This window comes from Vicugna pacos, chromosome 1, assembly GCF_048564905.1.
Source record: "Vicugna pacos chromosome 1, VicPac4, whole genome shotgun sequence".
Taxonomy (NCBI): Eukaryota; Metazoa; Chordata; class Mammalia; order Artiodactyla; family Camelidae; genus Vicugna; species Vicugna pacos.
In genome coordinates this window covers 72,857,423-72,878,596 of record NC_132987.1, presented here as the reverse complement: position 1 = coordinate 72,878,596, position 21,174 = coordinate 72,857,423, and the positions used below count along the sequence as shown (strand labels likewise).

The window sequence follows — 21,174 nt, the reverse complement described above, 5'->3', positions numbered from 1 at the left end:
TTTAAGATACTGCAGCAAGAAACATAGGTCATTTACTAAGTTATTTACTAAGTAGGTCATTTTCTAAGTTATTTTCCTGTGTCTCTTTAGAAGGTTGTGAAAGTAGATAAAATGTCCTCGCTGGCCCAATCAGAATGTGGGCTGCTTAAGACTCAATTTCTAATTGATGCTTGAGGTGAAATAAAAATAAAATAAAGCTGAAGAGAGAAAAAACTTAAGCTTTATGGGATTTATTTAGGCCCCTGGCAGGTTTACTTGAGGAATTCACCCTTCCTTGTCTATAGGCTTGGCATGAAAATAAAATTGGTATTTTATTTCTGGGTGCTAATATCTGCCAATATTCTGTAATTGTACTATAGATAAGAAAAAACAGTGATTTAGATGGAAAGAGGTTAACCATGAGCTACTTTTAGTCCCATTTCTTCAGTGGCCATTAGTCTTAAAAAGGTTTCAGATGATGACTGTATAATCATATCAAAGGAAAAGATGAGTGGGGACAGGGACATTGTGGAAGAAACCAAGTTTGGTGTAGGGTGCTCTTTCATATCTGAGAAAATCATAGCACATCTTCCATAGAAAACAGATCTAAGTGTTGTAGCTAGATAGCCCTTCTAGGGAGTAAGAGACAATAACAGTTTATTGAGCAACACACACAATTTTATTTTACAAACTCAGATTTTCAACTTACCAAATAGTAGTTACCTCGGGGCTTGAGGGACTTTCTCATTTTACTCTTATTTTACTACCCGTGCATCTACTACACGAATTTGTTGTAATGAACATGTATTTTGTAATGAAGATTTTTTTCTAGCAGGTACCCTTTCAGACAGTTCACAGGAGTGTTTTGTCAGTCTTTATGTTCTTCAGCACTTTGAAGATGAAAACATTCTTTGAATTCAAGGTAAGTATCTCAACAGAAAGATGAAAACATTCTTTGAATTCAAGGTAAGTATCTCAACAGATCAAACTGAGCTGAGGACTAGAAGACAGAACGAGTGTGTTGTTTAGAAGTTGCAATCAGGAGCGTGAACAAACTGCTGGGCTGCTTTGATAGAGTCTAACTTTTGGAACTGCCTTCTTGCTTATCAGAGTGCACTGAAGAGAGGTATCTTTGGTGCCCCCACTTCTCTGAAGCCAGGACACGCTGCTATCCTTGGCAGCAGCTGCCTAGAGAACCTTTTGATCCGTGGTTTTCCATCGGGGTGGGCAAAAGGGACAGGGTCTGGCAGAATGCCTGTTGCTGCTGCTAAGGTACTAGACAGCTGACCCTCCTTTTCTAAGTACTCACTACTTTTAATTTGTATTTAATTAAAATTACATTTGTCAGCAATTCACCTTACATTATAAGGACCCATTTTCCTTCTCAGCCTCAGGCAAGCAAACACTTGTCTTTTTTAAAGTTTATGATACTATAAATATATAAGATAGGATACATTTGAACAGCAGAGCTCTAGACTGTTCGACTGTTCCTTTGGATGGTCCCGCTGTGATAAATGCTTCAGCGGACTGACAAGCAATCCACGAGAAACCAAGAAGGAAGTTCAAAGTCACAAAATAATTTCTCTGATCCAAGAGGTATGTGACAGAACATAAGCCAGGTATATGTGTGTCTGTGAGCGGGTGGAGATAACACACAGACACGCGGACTGATGCAGACCCCGTCGGCAGCCCTGGTCCGTGTTCACCGGCACACCAAGGCCTCCTCCCACCCAAGGGCCGAGCACCCGACTGCTGTATGAGTCACAGCGGTGCAAACATCCGGAAATCTGGAAGAATTTCAGCAACCTTCCTACGGAGCTGCTCTCGCCTTTCTTCTTTGCCTCTTTCTTCCTTTGTAAATTTTGCAAACTTCTTCCATGTCTGAAATGTGGTCCAGAGAATCCTCCTTTAAGAATAAGAAGGAAAAAAGTGAAATGCTAAGGAAAAGCTGACTTTCCATTGAACTGCACTGAAAACTTTATGGAAGGAATCTTTATGTGAACAAAATACGAAAGGTATGGAAATCACAATATGGGTTCAGACAGTAATTTTGTAAAGATAGAGCAACTGAGGAGGATGGGAGTGACTAGTAGGTTATCTTTTCCATCAGGTGGTCAGTGAAGCCCTCTGTGAGGTGACACCTGAGCAGAGCAGCTGGTGGCCTCTGAGTGCAGGCTGTGAGATGTCCTCCTCGAGGGACCTGATGGCAGCCCGCACCCTGTGTGCAAGACAGGACAGCGGAGTAAGGGCTCCAGTGGCGTAAGCCCTCCAGGCAGCGACGCAGGGAAAGCACATGCAGCACGTGCCAGTTATAAGCATCAAGGTCCTGGTGCTCGGCCCACTGGTAACCTCACCTCCAACAATGGTCTTTGGAATTTGAAGACAAGATACCCTAGCATTACGTTCTGAAAAATTGGTTCTGGAGGGTCACGTGTGGTGTCTGCTGTCATAGGGAGGCAGGCGATGGCCTTTTAAAGTAGCACAACTATGGGATTCCTTAGTGCCCACTTAAGCTGAGCACCAGGGATACAGAGGCAGACCAGTCTGCCCAGGAAGGGTTCACCTGGGGGACAGATCACCTCAGTGCAGTGGGGGCTGCAGGGCTGGAGGTAAGTGCTGGTAGATCAGGGTACTGCCTGGTCTGGTGGTGAGGAGCATCAGAAGTTTTTTTAAGAGATGATGCCTGAACTGTTTTTTTTTTTTTTTTAATATATAACTGATTTGTATTTTTAGTGGCGGTTGAGGTAATTTTAAAGTGATAATTTGAATAGAATTGTTTTTATTTATGTTGTACTATTACATGTGAATAGAAAGTGGTATTTGTTAAATGGATGCTAAATTGTTCATAATCTTTAAAACATTTTTCCTTTTTTACAGATTTCTTTATAGATTATTACAAGATACTGGGTATGATTCCCTGTGCTATATGGTAAATCCTTGTTGCTTATCTATTTTATGTACAGTAGTTTGTATCTGCTAATCCCATATTCCTGATTTGTCCTTTCATCTATCCTTTCCCCTTCGAGAATCGTAAGTTTGTTTTCTGTGTCTGTGAGTCTGTTTCTGTTTTGTATATAAATTCATTTGTATTATTTTTAGATTCCACATATAAGTGCTATCATATAGTATTTGTTTTTCTATCTGACTTAATTCATTAAGTATAATATTCTCTAGGTCCATCCATGTTGCCACAATGGCACTATTTCATTCTTTTTATGGCTGAGTAATATTCCATTGTGTGTGTGTGTTAAATATATATTGTGTATGGGGATATATACACACACACACACCTTAAGCCAGTTGTTTGTTGATGGGCACTTGGGCTCCTTCTATGTCTTGGTTATTGTAAATTTTGAGCATTGCTGCTATGAACATTGGGATGCATGTATCTTTTTGAATTAGAGTTTTTGTTTTTTCTGGACATATACCCTGGAGGGAATTGCTGGATCATACGGTAGCTGTATTTTTAGTTTCATAAGGGAACTCCATACTATTTTCTATAGTGGATACACCAATTTACATTCCCATGAACAATGTACAAGGATTCTTCCCTTTTTTCCACACCCTCTACAGCATTTATTACTTGTAGACTTTTTGATGATGGCCATTCTGACCAGTTTTGATTTGCATTTCTCTAATAATTATTGATGTTGAACATCTCATCCTGTGCCTGTTGGCCATCTGTGTGTCTCTGGAAAAATGTCTGTTTAGGTCTTCTGCCCCTTTTTTGATTGGGTTTTTTCGATATTGAGTTGTATGAGCTATTTGTTTATTCTGGATATTAACCCCTTGTGAGTCCTGTCATTTGTGAATATTTCCCCCCATTACATAGGTTATCTTTTCATTTTGTTGATAGTATCCTTTACTATGCAAAAGCTTTTAAGTTTGATTAGATCTCATTTGTTTACTTTTATTTCTTTTGCTTTCGGAGACAGATCTAAGAAAATATTGCTACGGTTTATGTCCAGGAATGTCTTGCCTATGTTCTCTTCTAGGAGGTTTTATGGTGATATATCTTAACATTTAGGTCTTTAAAATGATTTTGAGTTTTATTTTTGTATATGGTGTGAGGGAATGTTCTAATTTCACTGGTTTACATATAAGCAGTACAGCTTTCCCAGCACCACTTGTTGAAGACACTGTCTTTTCTGCACTGTACATTCCTGCCTGCGTTGTCATATACTAATTGACCACAGGTGCGTGGCTTTATTTCTGGACTCTCTGTTCTGTTCTGCTGACCTGTTTTTGTGCCAGTACTACTCTGTTTTGATTACAGAGTAATCATAGATCTTGTATGTTGCTTTTATTTGTTTTTCATTTGTCTTTCTGTCTGCTGTTCTGATTGGGTGATTTTCATTATTCTATCTTTCAGATCACTTATGTGTTCTTCTGTGTCATTTAGTTGGCTATCCATTGCTTTTAGATTGCATTTTATCTCAGAAATTGAATTCTACATTTTTGATGGGTTCATCTTTTTAGTTTCTAGTTCCTTGTTACAGTGATCTGTGTTTCTTTTGATAAGCTTTCTTAATTTAGTCAGCATTTTTATTACCATATTTTTGAACTTAGAATCTGGTAGACTGGTGAGCTCTTGTTTCATTATTTGTTCTTTCAAGGGATTTTTCTTGCTCTTTTTATTGGGACCAGTTCCTCTGTCTTTTCATTTTACTTAACTGTTTTTCTCCTGATTTCATAGAGACAGAGAAAGTTATCTACCGGACTTGAAAGAGTGTTTTTATGTGGGAGCATCCCCGTGTAGACTGTTTGTGTCCAGTATTTTTGGTGCGAGGGTTGGTTTTGATATGGATGCCAGCCACGTCATTCCTCAGGGTGTGCTGGCCGTTATCACCTTGATGGGGGGTGGCTGGTGTTGGGGGATCTAAATCCCAAGCAGAGCGTGAGGCAGGACTTCCTCTCTGCTCGGTGGCAGTTGCCGCCCTGTCAGGTCCCCAGTTGTTGGAGTAGAAGCCCTGAGGGTGAGGCCCGATCAGACTGCATTCCCCTGAGCGCGTGCCCTACCCCGGAGTTGGGGGAGCGCTGAAGTGGAGGAGGCTCGTGCACTTAGAGGTCCAGTGCTCCGCCTGTGTAGGTGTCCATGGCTCTGCTCAGATGCAGCCCAACGTCACGTCTCTTCCCGTTGTGTTTGTCCCACATTTAGTGCAAGGTGTGGTGTGGACTGGGTGGGGCTGGAACGTTCACGAGGCTGGGGCTGGGGGTCAGGGAATTGTGGCTGCAGGAAGTGATGTGGCTGTGCTGCCACCTGAGATCTGGGCTGCTTCTGTGGCACTCTTCTCCCAGGCCCTGTCTGCCCCAGGTCCAGTGCTAAGCTGTGGTGCGGAGTGGGTGGCTCTGGGAGAGGAACCCTGGTGTGTTCCTGCAGCACCGCAGGAGTGAGCTCTGACAGTGGCCGCTGCTGCTGCCGCACCCGGCTCACACCCCAGTCCCCTGGGCCGTCTCTGAGCAGCTAGGCTGAGCCTTCTCTCTGGGCTTGCCTGCCCCAGGTCCTGCACTAAGCTACAGTATGGAGTGTTTGCTCGGCAGGAGGGTGAACCACCACGTGCTCCTGGGGTCCTGTCCGGGTGAACGCTGACCATGGCTGCTGCCACTCCACCGAAATCACACCCCAGGCTCCCCGGCGCTCTCTGTGTAGCTTGACCAAGTCTTTTCCCAGCGCCCAGGTGGCCCAGATCTTGCACCAAGTGGGTGTGGAGGGGGCAGGGCAGACGTGTTCTCCCTGTTCTGATTAGGGAGTCCGGGAAGGTGGAGCCACCGGTGCAAGGCTCTCTCGCCATGGCTGTTGGCAAGACAACTTGTGTGTGCTGCTTGAAAGTAGAGTCTAGGCTTCTCCAGCCCTTCTCTCTGTCCCAGCAGTTCTCCCAGCAGCCAAGGGGGCTGTCTCCTCTGTGCAGGACCCTAGGACTGGGATGCCCAGATTGTGGCTCCACCTGCTCCCTCCCCAGGGCGAGGTGCCGTCTGTGCAAACCTCCTCTTTTCAGATCCCTCCCAGGGGTGCTGGTCCTGGCCTGATGCCTCTTCTCCATCCTACCCAGTTATGTGGAGATCTTTCTTGCAGCTTTGGTTATATGGGAGATCTTCTGCCAGTTTCCAGTTTTCTGTGAGAATTGTTCCACATGTAGATGTATTTTTGATGTGTTTCTGGGAGAGGTGAGCACCACATATTCCTACTCTGCCATCTTGATCCCTCCTGAGCTGAATTTTTATCAGGCAAAGAAATGGCTTTCCTAGAAGAGGACACATCTTGAGTACAGGCAGAGGCAAGAATAGCTAAGTTTATATTTTCACAACTAGAGGCATAGATGGGATTTATTCTGGCTTTCTTGACCTTTTAATGAAGCTCCCCTAGAATGTATTTCAGTCTCCATTAACTTTATGGCTGATGGCTGTTTGATGTTTCTGATAATGTTGATTTTTTTGTTGTTGTTGGAGGAGGTATTATTGTTAAGTTAAAAACAAAACGGGAGCCTCAAGGAGTGGCGCTGCTTCATCTGCTTTCTTCCATCCATCCAGTCCATCACTTACAGCTTCCTGTATTCGGCCGTATGACCCACTCCCAGTCCTTGACCCCACTGCCCACTCTCACCTGCTGTTCACACCTTTTTCTAAATGGGGCTACACTCCCATTTTCTGACTTCTACACTTTAGCTCCTACTATTCTACCCTAACTGAAATGCTCTGCCCCTTGGGGGGATCTTCGTAGATCATCTTCACCTCCATTTATTTTCCCGTCCTCTGAACTCCTAAAGCGCATGGTCACAGTCACTGGTTTGTGCTTATTTATAGTATCTACCTACATCTATCCCCCTGAGGTCCACAAGCTCCTTGACGTTTTGTGTGAAGCTCTGTGTGGTGTGCACGTGTGCATTTTCTGGGGAGCACTGTGACTTTCATTACTACCTCACAGGGCTCTAAGACTCCAAAGTAGTTAAGAACTGCAGTACCAAGGCAATATCAGAAATTTACCCAGAAGTACTGGTTCAGCTGGGAAGGACTGGGCAAGTGCATGGCTGGGCTCTAACTGCACAGCAACACAGTGCCTGCTGATGATGAAGACTTAGGTCTGCTGACATCTCTTAGTCCTGCCATGTATAAAATACCGGACTTTTTATAAGTCTATATTCTTTCATTCAAATAAAACTGAATTAAGAACTCTGAATGTCAATTTTAAGTGTTAAAGTTCCTTTTAAAAGATCTGTAACTACATATTAGTATCATTCCTGCAGTAAAACTCATTCATTCAGTCGTGTACCAAAGTATCTATCACATACCCATGTATTGGGCTCTGTCATGCTGAGAATACAGCAGTGAGCAAGATGTGGTGGGGACGGACAGACAACAAACATATAAACAGTAAGTGATAATTTCAGAGAGTCTTCAGTGCTATGAAGAAAACAGGGCAGGTTATTGGACAGACAGGGATGGAGGCTAGTGGTGTGCATTTGAGTGGAAACCTGAATGGTGAGGAGATACAGGTCACATGAGAGCTCTGAAGCAGGTATGAGTGTGGTTTGTCCAAGGAGCACTGGGAGAGGCCAGTGGGGCTGGACCAGGGAGAACGAGGAGATGCGTGGGAAGGGATGAAGTCACAGCAGTGCTTTTACATCAGGTAGACCCTGGCTGAGAATTTATTTCTTGGATTCCCATACCGATTACGTAACTTCAAACCCTGAATAGGACCATCATCTTACTATTTTATTTTAATTGACAGATGAGATCGAATTAGAAAAATTGGGAAGAAGACTGATTTAGCAAGAAGAGAATGATTTGGAGTCAGAAAACCTGACGGAGTCCAGGGTCCACCATTTGTTATTTGAGCACCTTGGGCAATTCACCAACCTGGTTGTAACTTCAGTTTCCTCCCCTGAAAACGGGAATCCTGATGTCCGCCCCCCTCCCCTCCGGCCTACACTGCGGTCAGATGAGGTGGTGTGTGAGAGCCCCCTCACTGTCCTGTCACATCAGGCAGCTGCCCCAGGGAGTCTTTCATTCTGTTTTTGGCAGCTGAGAAGCGGAAAACAAAAGATGTTTAATAATAATACATTAACATGACAATAAACAAAAAAACAGCTATTATTTTGGGCCAAGCAGTGCATTAATTGAGGTCCCTTGTTACCTTGTTTTGTTTTTACAACAACCCCATAAAGACTGTGGTTCTGTGGTTATCCTCGTATAAACGAGGACCAGGGAGGTTCAAATGCAAGCATTTATTCAAAGGCAAGTCCTCTGAATCCCCTGATTCATTGCCTATTTATTTTAGACAAAATTAGAATCAACTTGCTTATGTTTTCCCAGCCCACGGATTTCAGTATCTCTAAACAAAGATGAGCAGGTGTTGCTGGAGGTGGGCCCCCTCTCAGCGACAACAACAGGAGTACTTATAGAAAAACAGACACACACACCACTCCACAAATGAAAACAAGGCAACCAAAAGTCAGTGTAGTGAGAAAAGGGACACGTCTACACGTCCACAACTGTCCGCACACCTCAGAACCTGGACGCACGGGCCCACCATGGTAACTGATGCTTGGAAGGAATGACATTAAATCCCCAAAAAAGGGCAGGCAGGTCACTTGTTTACTCTCAAAGGGAAGTGCATGATGGAAATTTAGAACATTCCTATCCAAAATGCTTAAAGTTAGAAGACAAAGAAAAAGTGTACGTATATGGAATACTTAACTCCTCAAGGACTCTGAATTAAAGACATCACTATATTATAAATATTAATAAGACATAGTATGATTCTACTTTTATAAAGTTCCAAGCCTTGAAGTCTGCATACTTAGGAGGTAAAAATAAAAAGATGTGCAAGGAAGTGTTCTCCACAAAGGTCAGGAGAATAGTTTACCTCTAGGAGGGAGAGGCAAGGCCTGTGACTGGGAAGGAGGCTGGAGGGACTTCAGAGGACAGCAGTGTCCTAGACCTCACGGTGGTAACCAGGGTGTCCATTTTATACAAGTTCTGGATATTAAGCTTTATTTGCATTATTTAACCACTTTTCTATATTTGTGTTATATTTCACAATAGATAATGTTTAAAAGAAAGAAACTTAAAACTTAAAACTATATGACAGAGAACACAGCACCTCTGCTTAGGTGTGTTCCAGGTATTCCCATCACTTTATTCTCTTGCCAGTCCTGTGAGGGAGGGAGGGCAGGCATCCTCCTCCACCTCCTCATTTTAAAGATGGGCCCCTGGAGTGCCAGGGGATTGCCTATCTTGTCTGCACCCATGTGGCCGGGGGCGAGCTGGGACTCCCTCCCCTGCCCGGTATCTCCAAGTGCCCAGCTCTCCTAGCCTCTGCCTCAGCTTTTCAGACCCATTCCAGGCACAGAATGTACTGCAGAGCAGTTGTGAAGCCAGTGAGTGACTTTTCTGTAAAGATCAAAGCCTCACCTGTCACTGTGCTCCACCGCAGTCCTGTGCTTGTTCTGAGAATCGATCTTGGCCTCCCTGACCATGTTGCACCAGGCCCGGAAAACCTTCTTCTGAAGAAACTGTGCACACAGTTTTTGTACTTCTTCCTCGAGATCAATCAGGTACTGGGGACGAGGACAGGAAAAAAGTGAGACATTATATCACAAAGAATTCGAGCAAATAAACAGTACAAAAGAGAAAGACAAAACAAAGGAACAACGGACACTGGAGGCATAAGGAAAAAGGCTAACGTATCAGCTCAGGTCATATCCTCTGTAATGTATTAAGAAGATAATGGAGTCAGAGGAACGGAAACAAAACTAAAGGGACAGGTTTCTTGTAAAATCACTTAAGCAATTATGGGACAAGAAACTAATATAAAAATAAAAGCTGATGTAATGAGATGTTACAGGTGGAGGGACACTCTGTGTGTGAAAGGAAATGTGCTTAAGATTTTATACTAAAAAAGAAATTGATTTGACATTTTCAAATTCATTTCAAAGCAATGAATTGACTCTTCCATATTATTCCTGAAAGAACACCATGCCTGTTGACGGCTGGAGTGCACCTGATTTTCTTACACAGGGTTGAGCAGAGACACGTATTTACAACTCCCTTGCCTGTGGCCTTACCTGCAGCCAGCTCCGGAAGACTCTCCTAAGCAGTATTTGGTCATAAAATTGATCAGCCCGGGCCACTTTCCTAGCCAGGCTTTCCTGACTCCACTGGAACCAGGTCAGCAGGCATTTCCTCTGGAGGGCCAAAGAGTGATGCTCTTTGGCCACCTGAACAATTTTTTAAAAGAGAAAAGGAAATTATTCCTTATATCTTAAAACATCAAAGGAAATACACATCACTGTGGCAAGTGATGCTGTAAACCACATGTAGGCAGTTACCAGAGAGAATAATCTTAAAGACATTCAGCCTATGTCCTAAAAGCTTTGACTGCTGGCTGTATTACACAGGGATTTTAGATTCACAACATGCATAGCTTTTCAGTGCTGACTCCCTGAAGACCACAGTGACTGGCTGGTTATTAAGGACATGGAATAAACAACCTCCAAAACCATCATGTCACTTGCACTGAGTTTTGAAGCGAGTGGCTGGCAACATTCTTGGTTTGTTCTCCTGGAGCTTGGGCAGCAACTCCCTAACAAACTTCTCTTTATTACGTAGTTAACCACTGTCTAATTGAGGAAATGCCAATACTTTCAATTAGTTGTGCAGAATGAGCTACCACAAGCACTGAAATTTAGACATTATTAATAAACCACAAAAACTTTTGATAGAAAAATAACATGATGAATAATTTAATGTCTTACCAACTTAAAAGGCTCAGAGTATCATTCTAACAGAATAAACACACAACTCAGACTCTGTAGATTTAAAAAAGTAACTGTTACATTCTTTCAAGAGGTCAGAAGGAAAAGCCCTCTGTTTGGTCCTCTCCAGACAATTACACATTTTTCTAAGTCTCGTCCTGCCACAGCACTGTGCATGTGACCGATTCAGGCGAGTCCCTTGGCAATCATACACAGTGGCCTAAATCCCCGTCACAGGAAGTCTCTGTGGCACCTGGGAGCCAGAAACATACAGCCCCCTACCCTCCTTCCTGCGCTTCATCCTCTGGGAAAACACAGAGATCCAGGGAGAGAAAGATGGTCAGAAGATCCCTTAAAAGTTCTGAAATGGTTGTTGGAACAAATGGAATACAGCACATTTGAATTTAAGGGGAATGCTAAATAACTCTTCTAGGGGGAAAATGTTAAGCCAGGAACTGTTTAACTGGTCCCCTTTTCTTTCTTAATTTCTTCTATCCCTTCCTGGGAGCCGACTCTCATGGATGAAGAAGCTGCCCCTTCCTCTTACTGTCCTCCAGAATGTCTCCTTTTATTTATTTTTATTTTTTTTACTTTCAGCTGACAGTTGGTATCTAAATACACCTCTGATTTCTATATAGCATAAAAGACACACCCGAACTGGGCAGGAGTTTTGGAGGAAGGCGTTGCTGAACTCTGTTCTAGCTTTGTAACCAGTGTGCTTGTAACCTTAGCAAGTCAGTTCTCCTCTAAGGCTCAGCTCCCTTATTTACAAACTGAAATAGATGAGAGAATTGCTGATGTTCTAAAATTCCATTATTCTTTGTGGTAGGCTGAATAGTGGCCCTCAGGGATGGCTACATCCTAACCCTGGAAATATGTTATTTTACATTGTAAAAGGGATTTTGCAGATGTGATTAGGTAAAGGATCTTAAAATGGGGAGATGATCCTGGATTATATGGAAGAGCCCTAAATTAATCACAAGAGTCCCTGTAAGAGGATCAGCATCAATGTGAGCTGTGGCGTCGAGGAAGGCACTGTGGGCAATGAATGCAGGCAGCCACGAGAAGTTAAAAAAGGCAAGGAAACAGTCTCTCCTGGGACCCTTCACAAGGAACCTGTCCTGCTGACACACTGACTTTGGTCCAGTAAGTCTGATTTTGGACTTCTGACCTCCAGAATTTTAAGATAATAAATTTGTTGTTTTAAGCTACTGTATTTGGGGTAATTTGTTCTAACAGCAATAGGAGACTGACACACTTGTTACAAACTAGAGAGGTGATTCTCAAAATGTGGTGCTCAGGTCACTGGTATCAGAACCCCCTGGGTTACTTTTTAAAAATGCAGATTCCCTGACACACTGTCCTCCATCCCAACTTTGCCAAAACCCCAGACCCACTGAGAAGACCTGGAGGTGGGAACAGAGAGATGCATTTTTTTGTTTTTAACTTCTCCAATGGTGTTATGGATAGGAAAGTTTGGAAATGTTGGTTTCAGGTCTGTGTTTTCCTGTTTTTATTTTAATTAGATTTTTAAATATTTAAAACCTATAATTGTCATTTTGAGCTCAAACTCCTTTTTCTATTTTTACATTCTTATGAATAAATTTTTAAAAATTTAATTTGGCTATTTACTCATAGATTATTTTATTTCTAAACTTTATACCTTTCTTGATTTTACTTGGTCAAAATCAGGGACCAAAAAAGCAGAGCTGATAAGTCTGTTAGAGTGTTTTCCACTCCCTGTCTGCTTTTCTTTTGTGTATTAATAATTAAAAACAACAGACAACAATCAGATAAAATAAAACAAAACTAGGAGCACTCAACTGGATAACAAATATCTGATATAACCAGTCTTTGTGGTAGTATATTACAAGAAGCAAATTTCCATTCAAATTTCAAATTTCATTTCCAGACTCATTCACTCAGAAGACTAAGGGTCAGCCCTTCCACATCATTACTAGGAAAAAGCCAAAGCAAAACAGCAATGGCTTAGGGCACAGATGGGCCCAGGCCTCCAAACAGGAGCCCAAGTCACATTCACAAAGGTATGGTACTGACTTTAGTGAGATTCTTAGGATACAGAACATTACTGTTCATTTTTAATCCTGGCTTCCATAACCAAAAACATTAACCTACTTTTCAGTATTAACCTGACCAAATGTGTAAGTAAGAGTAGTCATAACCAGCATGCATTACTAAACTTATTATTAAATAGAATTCTAAAGAAAACATTTTATTTATTTAGAGCTTCTTGATCATGTAGTTAACACCCTATTCTATGCACTGGATGTATCTGAATTTCAGTGGGATTTGATTTCATTTGTCTGTGTGGCAGAGTGGATTACTGTTCCTGATAATAAGATTATACACTCACACTTGCATGTGTTTTCATCCTGCCTCCCAGGGGAATAGATGTGGCCTCTTTCTCTGCTCAGTGACCTTGAGTTTGGCCCTGTGACTTGTTTGGCCAGTGGAATGTTAGTGAACATGATACAGGCAGACGTTTCATATGTGTTCACGTAACTGGGTTTGGCCTTTACATGTCAGACATCTGCCAGGTGAAAAGCACGCCCCGAGTAACTGCTGGAGCCAGAAAGAGAGGCTGTGGAGAGACCTGAGCCCGATCCAGACTGGCCCACAGACACGTGAATGGGAAATAAACAGCTGGGCTGTAATCCATGATGTGCTGAGGCTGATTGTTAGGCAGCTTTATTGTAGCAGAAGCCTGATTAGTACACCTTATGATAATTATTTTTCTCTTTATTACAGAGCTATACATTGCTGAAGCTGAGAAAGGCCTCTATTTATCTCACCTTATAGGTCTCTAATCAAAAATTTGCTCTAGTTTTTTCTTTAACCTATTCAATTACAGAAATCTTTATCTACCTTGGAAGACCAAATCCAAACTTCTACCCAAAACAAATACACACACTCAACTCATTTATCTTTCTGACTTTTTTTTTTTCTTTCTGACTTTTAAATCACCAAACAACCTCCAAAGCCTAACTGGGTGTTTATCCTATTTGAAAAGCCCACTTGCTAATTTAAGGGGTTCAGAGTGTGACACTATACCTGGACGTTTTGCTTGCTTTGCAATCTCAACCTCTTCCAAGGTTCCAGGCCTTTTCTTCTTAGCAACACCCTTTCATAATGTTCTTTGGCTACTGCTTCCAGCTGCTGGTTCCTTTTAATTCTCTTCTGCTTCTCTAGTTCTTTCTGGAAAAAATAAAAGAGGAAAAATGCCAAGGAGGACCCAAGATGGTGACACAGGAGGTTTGTGAATGTCCCTCCTCCCTTGGATGCACTGAATGTGTAGCTACACAGGGAGCAATTCCCTCTGAAAGAAATCCAGAAACTAGCTGCGTGATTTTTCCATATCAGACAAATGAGAAAATACCCACATGGATACACAGAAAACAGCCACAGGAAAGGCTTAGACATGCTCTCACCATAAGCCCCATCCCTGCCACAGTGCAATATATAGGGAGGGAACTCCCAAATCCCAGCTTCTCCCTGAGGACTGAAGGGTTTGGACTGTACACCTAGCAACCAACTTTAAAGACAACCATTCAAGCAAGGGATGGCCCTTGCCAAGACACCTAGCTCTGAAAGCCAACAAGGCATGTGTCATGAGACACACAAGACTATAGCAAACAAAGAAACAGGTCTTAATGGATGTGTGAGTACTCACTGTGGCTATCCTGCTAGGGCTCAGCCCCAAGAAAGCAGGCAAAAAAGCCTGTCTCCCAGTCTTTCTCTGAAAGGGATTTGACTACATACATTACAAGCTGCTGCCTGAGAGTCCAAGTTTTAATTGAGCAGCATCTAGAGGGCCTGGCTGCATCCTCTCCAGAGGCTCAGGGAGCCTCTGGGTACTTCCTTTGCCTTTCCCCTCTGGTTTACTCCAAAGATAAAGTCAGATTGCCAGCATCTCTCTGAAAGGAGCTTGTACACACATCTGGCACCCTAATTTTTTGACTGCCACCCAAGGGATGGATCCCTGGATTGCCAATGAAACTTATATTCTTAAGTCCCATAGGACTGTAGCAAATGAGTAGGTTTTAAATGGGCAGAGGAGAACCCCACTCCCACCACCTTGGCCACCCAGTCCTGTGCTTATACACCTGGGTTCAGTGAAAGGGAGCAGGAAAAACACACATCTAGTTTCTCCCTGGAAGGGTCTTAACTACCTACATTCTCAGCAGCTGCCTGAGGGTACAGCTTCTAATCAGCCTGCATCAAAATGCCGACTGAGATCCCTCCCTTTGGGACAATGATAGGTCTTGGAACAGGCTCAAGTTCAGGAGTTACTAGGGAGAAGAGAAAATGGGGCAGAAAGCTCATTCAAAGAAATACTGGCTGAAAATTTCCCTAACTTGGAGAAAAAAACAGATATCCAGATCCAGGAAGCCCAAAAAGTACCAAATAAGATGAATTAAGGATATATACACCAAGATACTTTATACTTAAACTGTCAAAAATTAAAGAAAAGGAGAGAATCTTAAAAGTAGCGACAGAAAAGAAACTTGTTATGTATAAGGGCACTCCCATCAGACTATCAGTGGATTTTTCAGCAGAAATCTTGTAGGCCAGAGAAGTGGGATGTTATATTCAAAATGCTGAAAGAAAAAAAGCTGCCAGTCAAGAATACTCTACCCAGAAAAGGTGTTCTTCAGAATGAAAGGAGAGAGAGTTTTCCAGACAAACAAAAGCTGAAAGAGTTCATCACCACTAGACCAGCCTTACAAGAAATGTTAAATGGACTTCTTCAAGGTGAAATGAAAGGATACTAATTAGTAATATGAAAACATATGGAAGTATAAACTTACTGGGAAAGGTAAATATATAGTTAAATTCAGAACATTCTTAATATTGTAATGATGGTGGGTAGGTGAATCACTTAAAACTCTAGGATAGGTTAAAAGACAAAAGTATTAAAAACTATAACTAAAATAATTTGTTAATGGATACACAATATAAAGAGATGTAAATTGTGACATTAAGCACATAAACTGGGGAGGGGATGAAGTGTAAAAATGTAAAGCTTTTGTATGCATTCAAAGTAATCAGCTTAAAATAGACTATTATAACTACAAAATGTTTTATTTAAACCTCATGATAACCACAAAGCATAAACATACAGTAGATGCAAAAAATACAAAGAGAAAGGAATCAAAGTATATCACTACTGAGAATCATCCAAGCATACAGGAATAAAGCAAGAGAGGAAGAAAGAAACAAAGGAACAACAAAACTGTTAGAAAATAATTAACAAAATGGCAATAGCAATTATACACCTATTAATAATTATTTTCAATGTACATAAATTAAATTCTTCATTCAAAGACAGAGTAGCTGAATGGGTTAAAAAAAAAACAAGACCAAACTATATGCTTCCTATGAGAGGCTCACTTCAGCCTTAAGGATACATATAGACTGAAATTGAAGGGATGGGAAAAGATAATTTCATGCAAATGGAAACCAAAAGAGAGCAGGGGTAGTTATAATTATATCAGACAATATAGACATTAAGCCAAAAACTATTAACAAGAGACAAAGAAGGTCATTATATCATGATAAAGGGGTCAATTCATCAAGAGGATTTTAAATTATTTTAATATTTATGCACCCAACATTGGAGCACCTAAATAGATAAAGCAAATACTCACATTTTGAAGGGAGAACTAGGCAGCAATACCATCATGGTAGGGGACTCCAATAACCCACTTTACACAACTGATCTTCTAGGCAGAAAATCAGCAAGGAAATGGACTTAAATGACACATTAGACCAGAGGGACTTAACACATACACAGAACATTTCATCCAACAGCAGCAGTGTACTAGTGTACATGGAACATTCTCCAGGATGTTAGGCCACAAAACAAGTCTCAATAAATTATAAAAGACTGAAATCATATCAAGCATATTTTCCAAATACAATGTTATGAAATTAGAAATCAATTACAAGAGGAAAACCGGAAAATTCACAAATATGTGGAGATTTGACAACATGCTTGTGAACAATCAATGGGTCAAATAAGGAACCAAAAGGAAAATTAAAAAATGACACAAATGAAAATGGGAACACAACATACCAAAACTTATGGGATGCAGTAAAAGCAGTTCTATGAGGGAAGTTTAAATGCTTGCATTAAGAAAAAAGAAAGCTCTCAAAAAAAACAACCTAACTATACACCTCAAGGACCTAGAAGAAGAACAAATTAAACCCAAAGTTAGTAGTAGGAAGGAAATAAAGATCAGAGCAGAAATAAATGAAACAGAGATAGAACGGCAATTGAAAAGATCAAAGAAACTAAGAGCTGTTTTTTTTTAAAAAGGATAAGCAAAATAGACAAATCTTTAGCTAGACTAAGAAAAAAAGAGAGAAGACAAATAAAATCAGAAATGAAAGAGAAGACATTACAACAGATAACTGAGAGATACTAAGAATCATAAAAACACTATGAAAAATTAAATGGCAACAAGTTAGATAACCTAGAAAAAATAGATATATTCTAGAAACATGGATCACAAAGAATTAGAAAATCTGAACAGACCAATTACTAGTAAGGAGACCGAATTGGTAATCATAATCTTGGATTTTACACCAAAAGCAAAGGTAACAAAAGCCAAAATAAATAAGCAAGACTATATCAAACTAAAAAACCTTTTGCACAGCAAAACAAAACAAAACAAAACAACAAAATGAAAAGGCAACCTATGGAATAGGAAAAATATTTGTAACCACATATCCAATAAAAGGTTAATATCCAAAATATAACTCATATAACTCAGTAGCAAAAAACCCCATATAACTCATTTGAAAAAAATGGGTAAAGGATCTGAATAGATGTTTGGTCCAAAGAAGACATACAAATGGCCAAAAGGTACGTGAAAAGGTGCTCAACATCACTAATCATCAGGGATATGCGAATCAAAACCACAATGAACTATCACCTCACACCTGTTAGGATGGCTATGATCAAAAAGACAAGAGGTAACAAATGCTAGTGATGTGGAGAAAAGTGAACCCCTTGTTCACTGTTGGGGAATGTAAACTTGTACGACCACTATGGAAAACAGATGGAGGTTCTTTAAGAAATTAAAAATAGAACTACCATATTATCCAGCAATCCTACTCCTGAGTATATATCTATAGGAAACAAAATTACTATCTCAAAGATATCTCTGTACTTCCATGCTTGTTGCAGCATTATACACAGTAGCCAAGGAATGGAAACAAACTAGGTATCCATTGATGTATGAATGGATTAAAAAAGCACTAAAAAATATACAGTGGAATATTATTCAGCCCTTAAAAAGGAAACCCTGCCATTGTTGATAATATGGATAAACCCTGAGGGTATTATGTTCAGTAAAATAAGCCAGACAGAGAAGAAGAAATACTGAGTGGTTCACTTATATGTGGAATCTTAGGGAAAAAAAAAAAAAGACAGGTTGAACTTACAGAAACAGAGTAGGGTGGTTGTGCCTGAGGGGTGGGAGAAATCCTTCTTAAGAGAACTTAAGTGTTCTCCTCTCTTAGTAAGTTTCAACTATACAATACAATATTATCAACTATAGTCACCATGTTATACATTAGGTCGTCAGACCTTATTCATATACAGAAAATATATGAGGTGATAGATATGTTAATTAACTTGATAGGAATCCTTTTATAATGCATATGTGTATCAAATTATCGTATATGTATGTACCTTTTATCTTACAATTTTGTCAATTACACCTCAATAAAGCTGAAGAAAAAGTAAAGATGCAATGATCTAAAGACTCAACAAATAGCTAATTTAATTTGAATATATAACCACTAAAAATTATGTTAATCGTAGTAACATAACTCTGGAGCATTAAAAAAAAAAGGAAACAATTCTGCCAAGACAGTGAGGAAAAGTTCTTCATGAATCCTACAAGAATCAGGGCTATGCACATCCTTGGATTTATTCAGCATTATTCACAGAAATGACTTACATCTCAGCGAGTTACTAGAAAGGAAAACATTCAGTTAGGGGAGCAATCCGTATTTTTCCCTCACTGTTATGGGCAACCTAGCAATATAGCCCTTTCCTTCAGATTATGGGGTAGAAATTTATATATAAATAACCTTATTCAAATTTTAAAATATTCCATACTGCATTAAAAGTCTAGTGTCACTCATGCAAGTCACAGAGCAATAACAAAGACTTTAGACTGTCTTCACAGTAGTTGTCATCTATGCAGTAAATACACAAAAACACTTATTTTAAGCTTCTTTTTCTTTATTTCCCACAATTTCACTTCAAGAAAACTGTTGTGGTGAATTGGCTGGTTCTGACAAGCTACCTAATTGTCCAAACCTTCTCTGAGAAAAAAAGAGAGACCATCAACAAAACGAAAAGACACCCTACAGAATGGGTGAAACTATTTGCCAATGATGTGAATGACAAGGGACTAATTTCCAAAATATACAAAAAGCTCATACAGCTTAATAGCAAAAAAACCCCAAGCAATCCAATAAAAAAATGGGCAAAAGACCTCAACAGACATTTCTCCAAAGAAGACATCCAGATGGCCAACAGGCATGTGAAAAGATGCTCAATATCACTAGTTATCAGAGAAATGCAAATCAAAACTACGATGAGGTATCACCTCACATCAGTCAGAACAGACATCATTAAAAATAAAAAAATGCTGGAGAGGATGTGGTGAAAGGGAATCCTACACTGTTGGTGGGAATGTAAATTGGTGCAGCCACTTAAAAAACTTAAACAGAAGTTCCTTAAAAAAAATAGACTTACCATATGATCCAGCAATCCCACTCCTGGGCATATATTTGGAGAAAACTATAATTCCAAAAGACACATGCACCCCAAAGTTCATAGCAGCACTATTTACAACAGCCAAGGCATGGAAACAACCTAAATGTCCATCCATAGATGAATGGATAAAGAAGTTGAGACTACATATATGTATTTATATATGTGTGTGCGCGCGCGTGCGCGCACGCACACACACACACACACACACACACACAGCAATACTACTCAGCCATAAAAAGAACAAAATAATGCCATTTGCAGCAACATGGATAGACCAGGAGATTGTCATTCTAACTGAAGTAAGCCAGAAAGAGAAAAAAAATACCATATGATATCACTTATAAGTGGAATCTAAAAAAAGACACAAATGAACTTATTTACAAAACAGAAACAGACTCACAGACATAGAGAAAAAACTTATGGTTACTAGGGGAAGGGGGTGGGAAGAGATAAACTGGGAGTTTAAGATCTGCAGATACTAACTAATATATATAAAATAGATAAACAGTAAGTTTCTACCATATAGCACAGGGAACTATATTCTGTATTTTGTGGTAACCTATAATGGAAAAGAATATGAAAAGGAATATTTGTATGTATATGTATGATGGAAACATTCTGCTGTATACCAGAAATTGACACAACATTGTAAACTGATTATACTTCAATAAAGAAAAAATAGAGAAGTCATTGGAACATTTCTAATATGGAAGGGAGATTTGCTCTATCTTCCAATCTAAACTACCTGTATCTGTACCAATTCCTCAATGAATATGAAAGTTCCATATTTTCTAAAGCATTAAACCAAAATTACCTTTATAATCTTTATTACAGATGCTTGAGATATTGAATTGTATGGCCAGAAATAAAAATTATTTATGAGAATTTTCTTACAACTAGCAAGAGGAAGTGGAGGGCTAAGTAAGGAAGAAAACAAAAACTGGCCATTTTCACATCCACTGAAATGTCCCTGCAGCATCGAGGCAGCAGCTGCAACCTGCAGACAGGAACCTAACACAGACAGTAAGCCTCTGCAGAAGCTCTATAGCTTGGCCAACCCTGTTCACAAGCACACCTAAGTGATCTCCCTAGAATTACAACTCTACTGCTGGTATTTTAGGCTCCAAAAGAAAACCGTTTGTGATGGCTTGTGGGGAAAAATAGCCTTTTTAAAAGTCTACTTTTCCATGGAAAAATAGAAAAATATTTAATAAATCAGAGATCTGCTTTAGTCAAAATCTTGTATTCTTACACAGAAATTTAATTTAAATGTGTATTTCCTCCCTTGATTAAGGATTCCTCAATAAAGTTGATTGTATTTCATTAGTATTATTATACTTTTCATTTCCTTGTATGTAGAATGTTTATAACACATGCGTTTAAGATTTACTGGAAGGACTGCATGAAATGATGCTGTCTGCTTTGAGATGGCACTTACATTGGGGATCTATGCAGCCAGGGTGTCATAGAGCAAAATTCACTTAGGCTGAAAAGGGATACAAAATCACGGTGTCTTTCTGATTTGAATTATTCAACAAATGACATGCAACAAATAAGACTCATTTCAAAGAATATATTTACACATATCCATATATAATATATCCATATATAAATGTATATGTA

General features: G+C 40.1%; 1 protein-coding gene across 2 annotated transcripts in view; it reads right to left on the bottom strand.

The window, feature by feature from the left end:
- Positions 1-273: 273 nt before the first annotated feature.
- Positions 274-21,174, bottom strand: part of CCDC191 (coiled-coil domain containing 191) — an 83,111-nt gene continuing 62,210 nt past the window's right edge. Inside the window, exons 14-17 of one of the 2 annotated variants that reach the window (XM_031681046.2) lie at positions 13,806-13,949; positions 10,044-10,196; positions 9,391-9,536; positions 274-1,885 (exon numbers count right to left, since the gene is read on the bottom strand). In XM_031681046.2, the coding sequence (XP_031536906.2) occupies positions 1,741-1,885; positions 9,391-9,536; positions 10,044-10,196; positions 13,806-13,949 (588 nt within the window). In that variant the 3' untranslated portion in view covers positions 274-1,740. The remainder of the gene's footprint in view (positions 1,886-9,390; positions 9,537-10,043; positions 10,197-13,805; positions 13,950-21,174) is intronic. The other variant, XM_006211384.4, reaches the window with a different exon arrangement.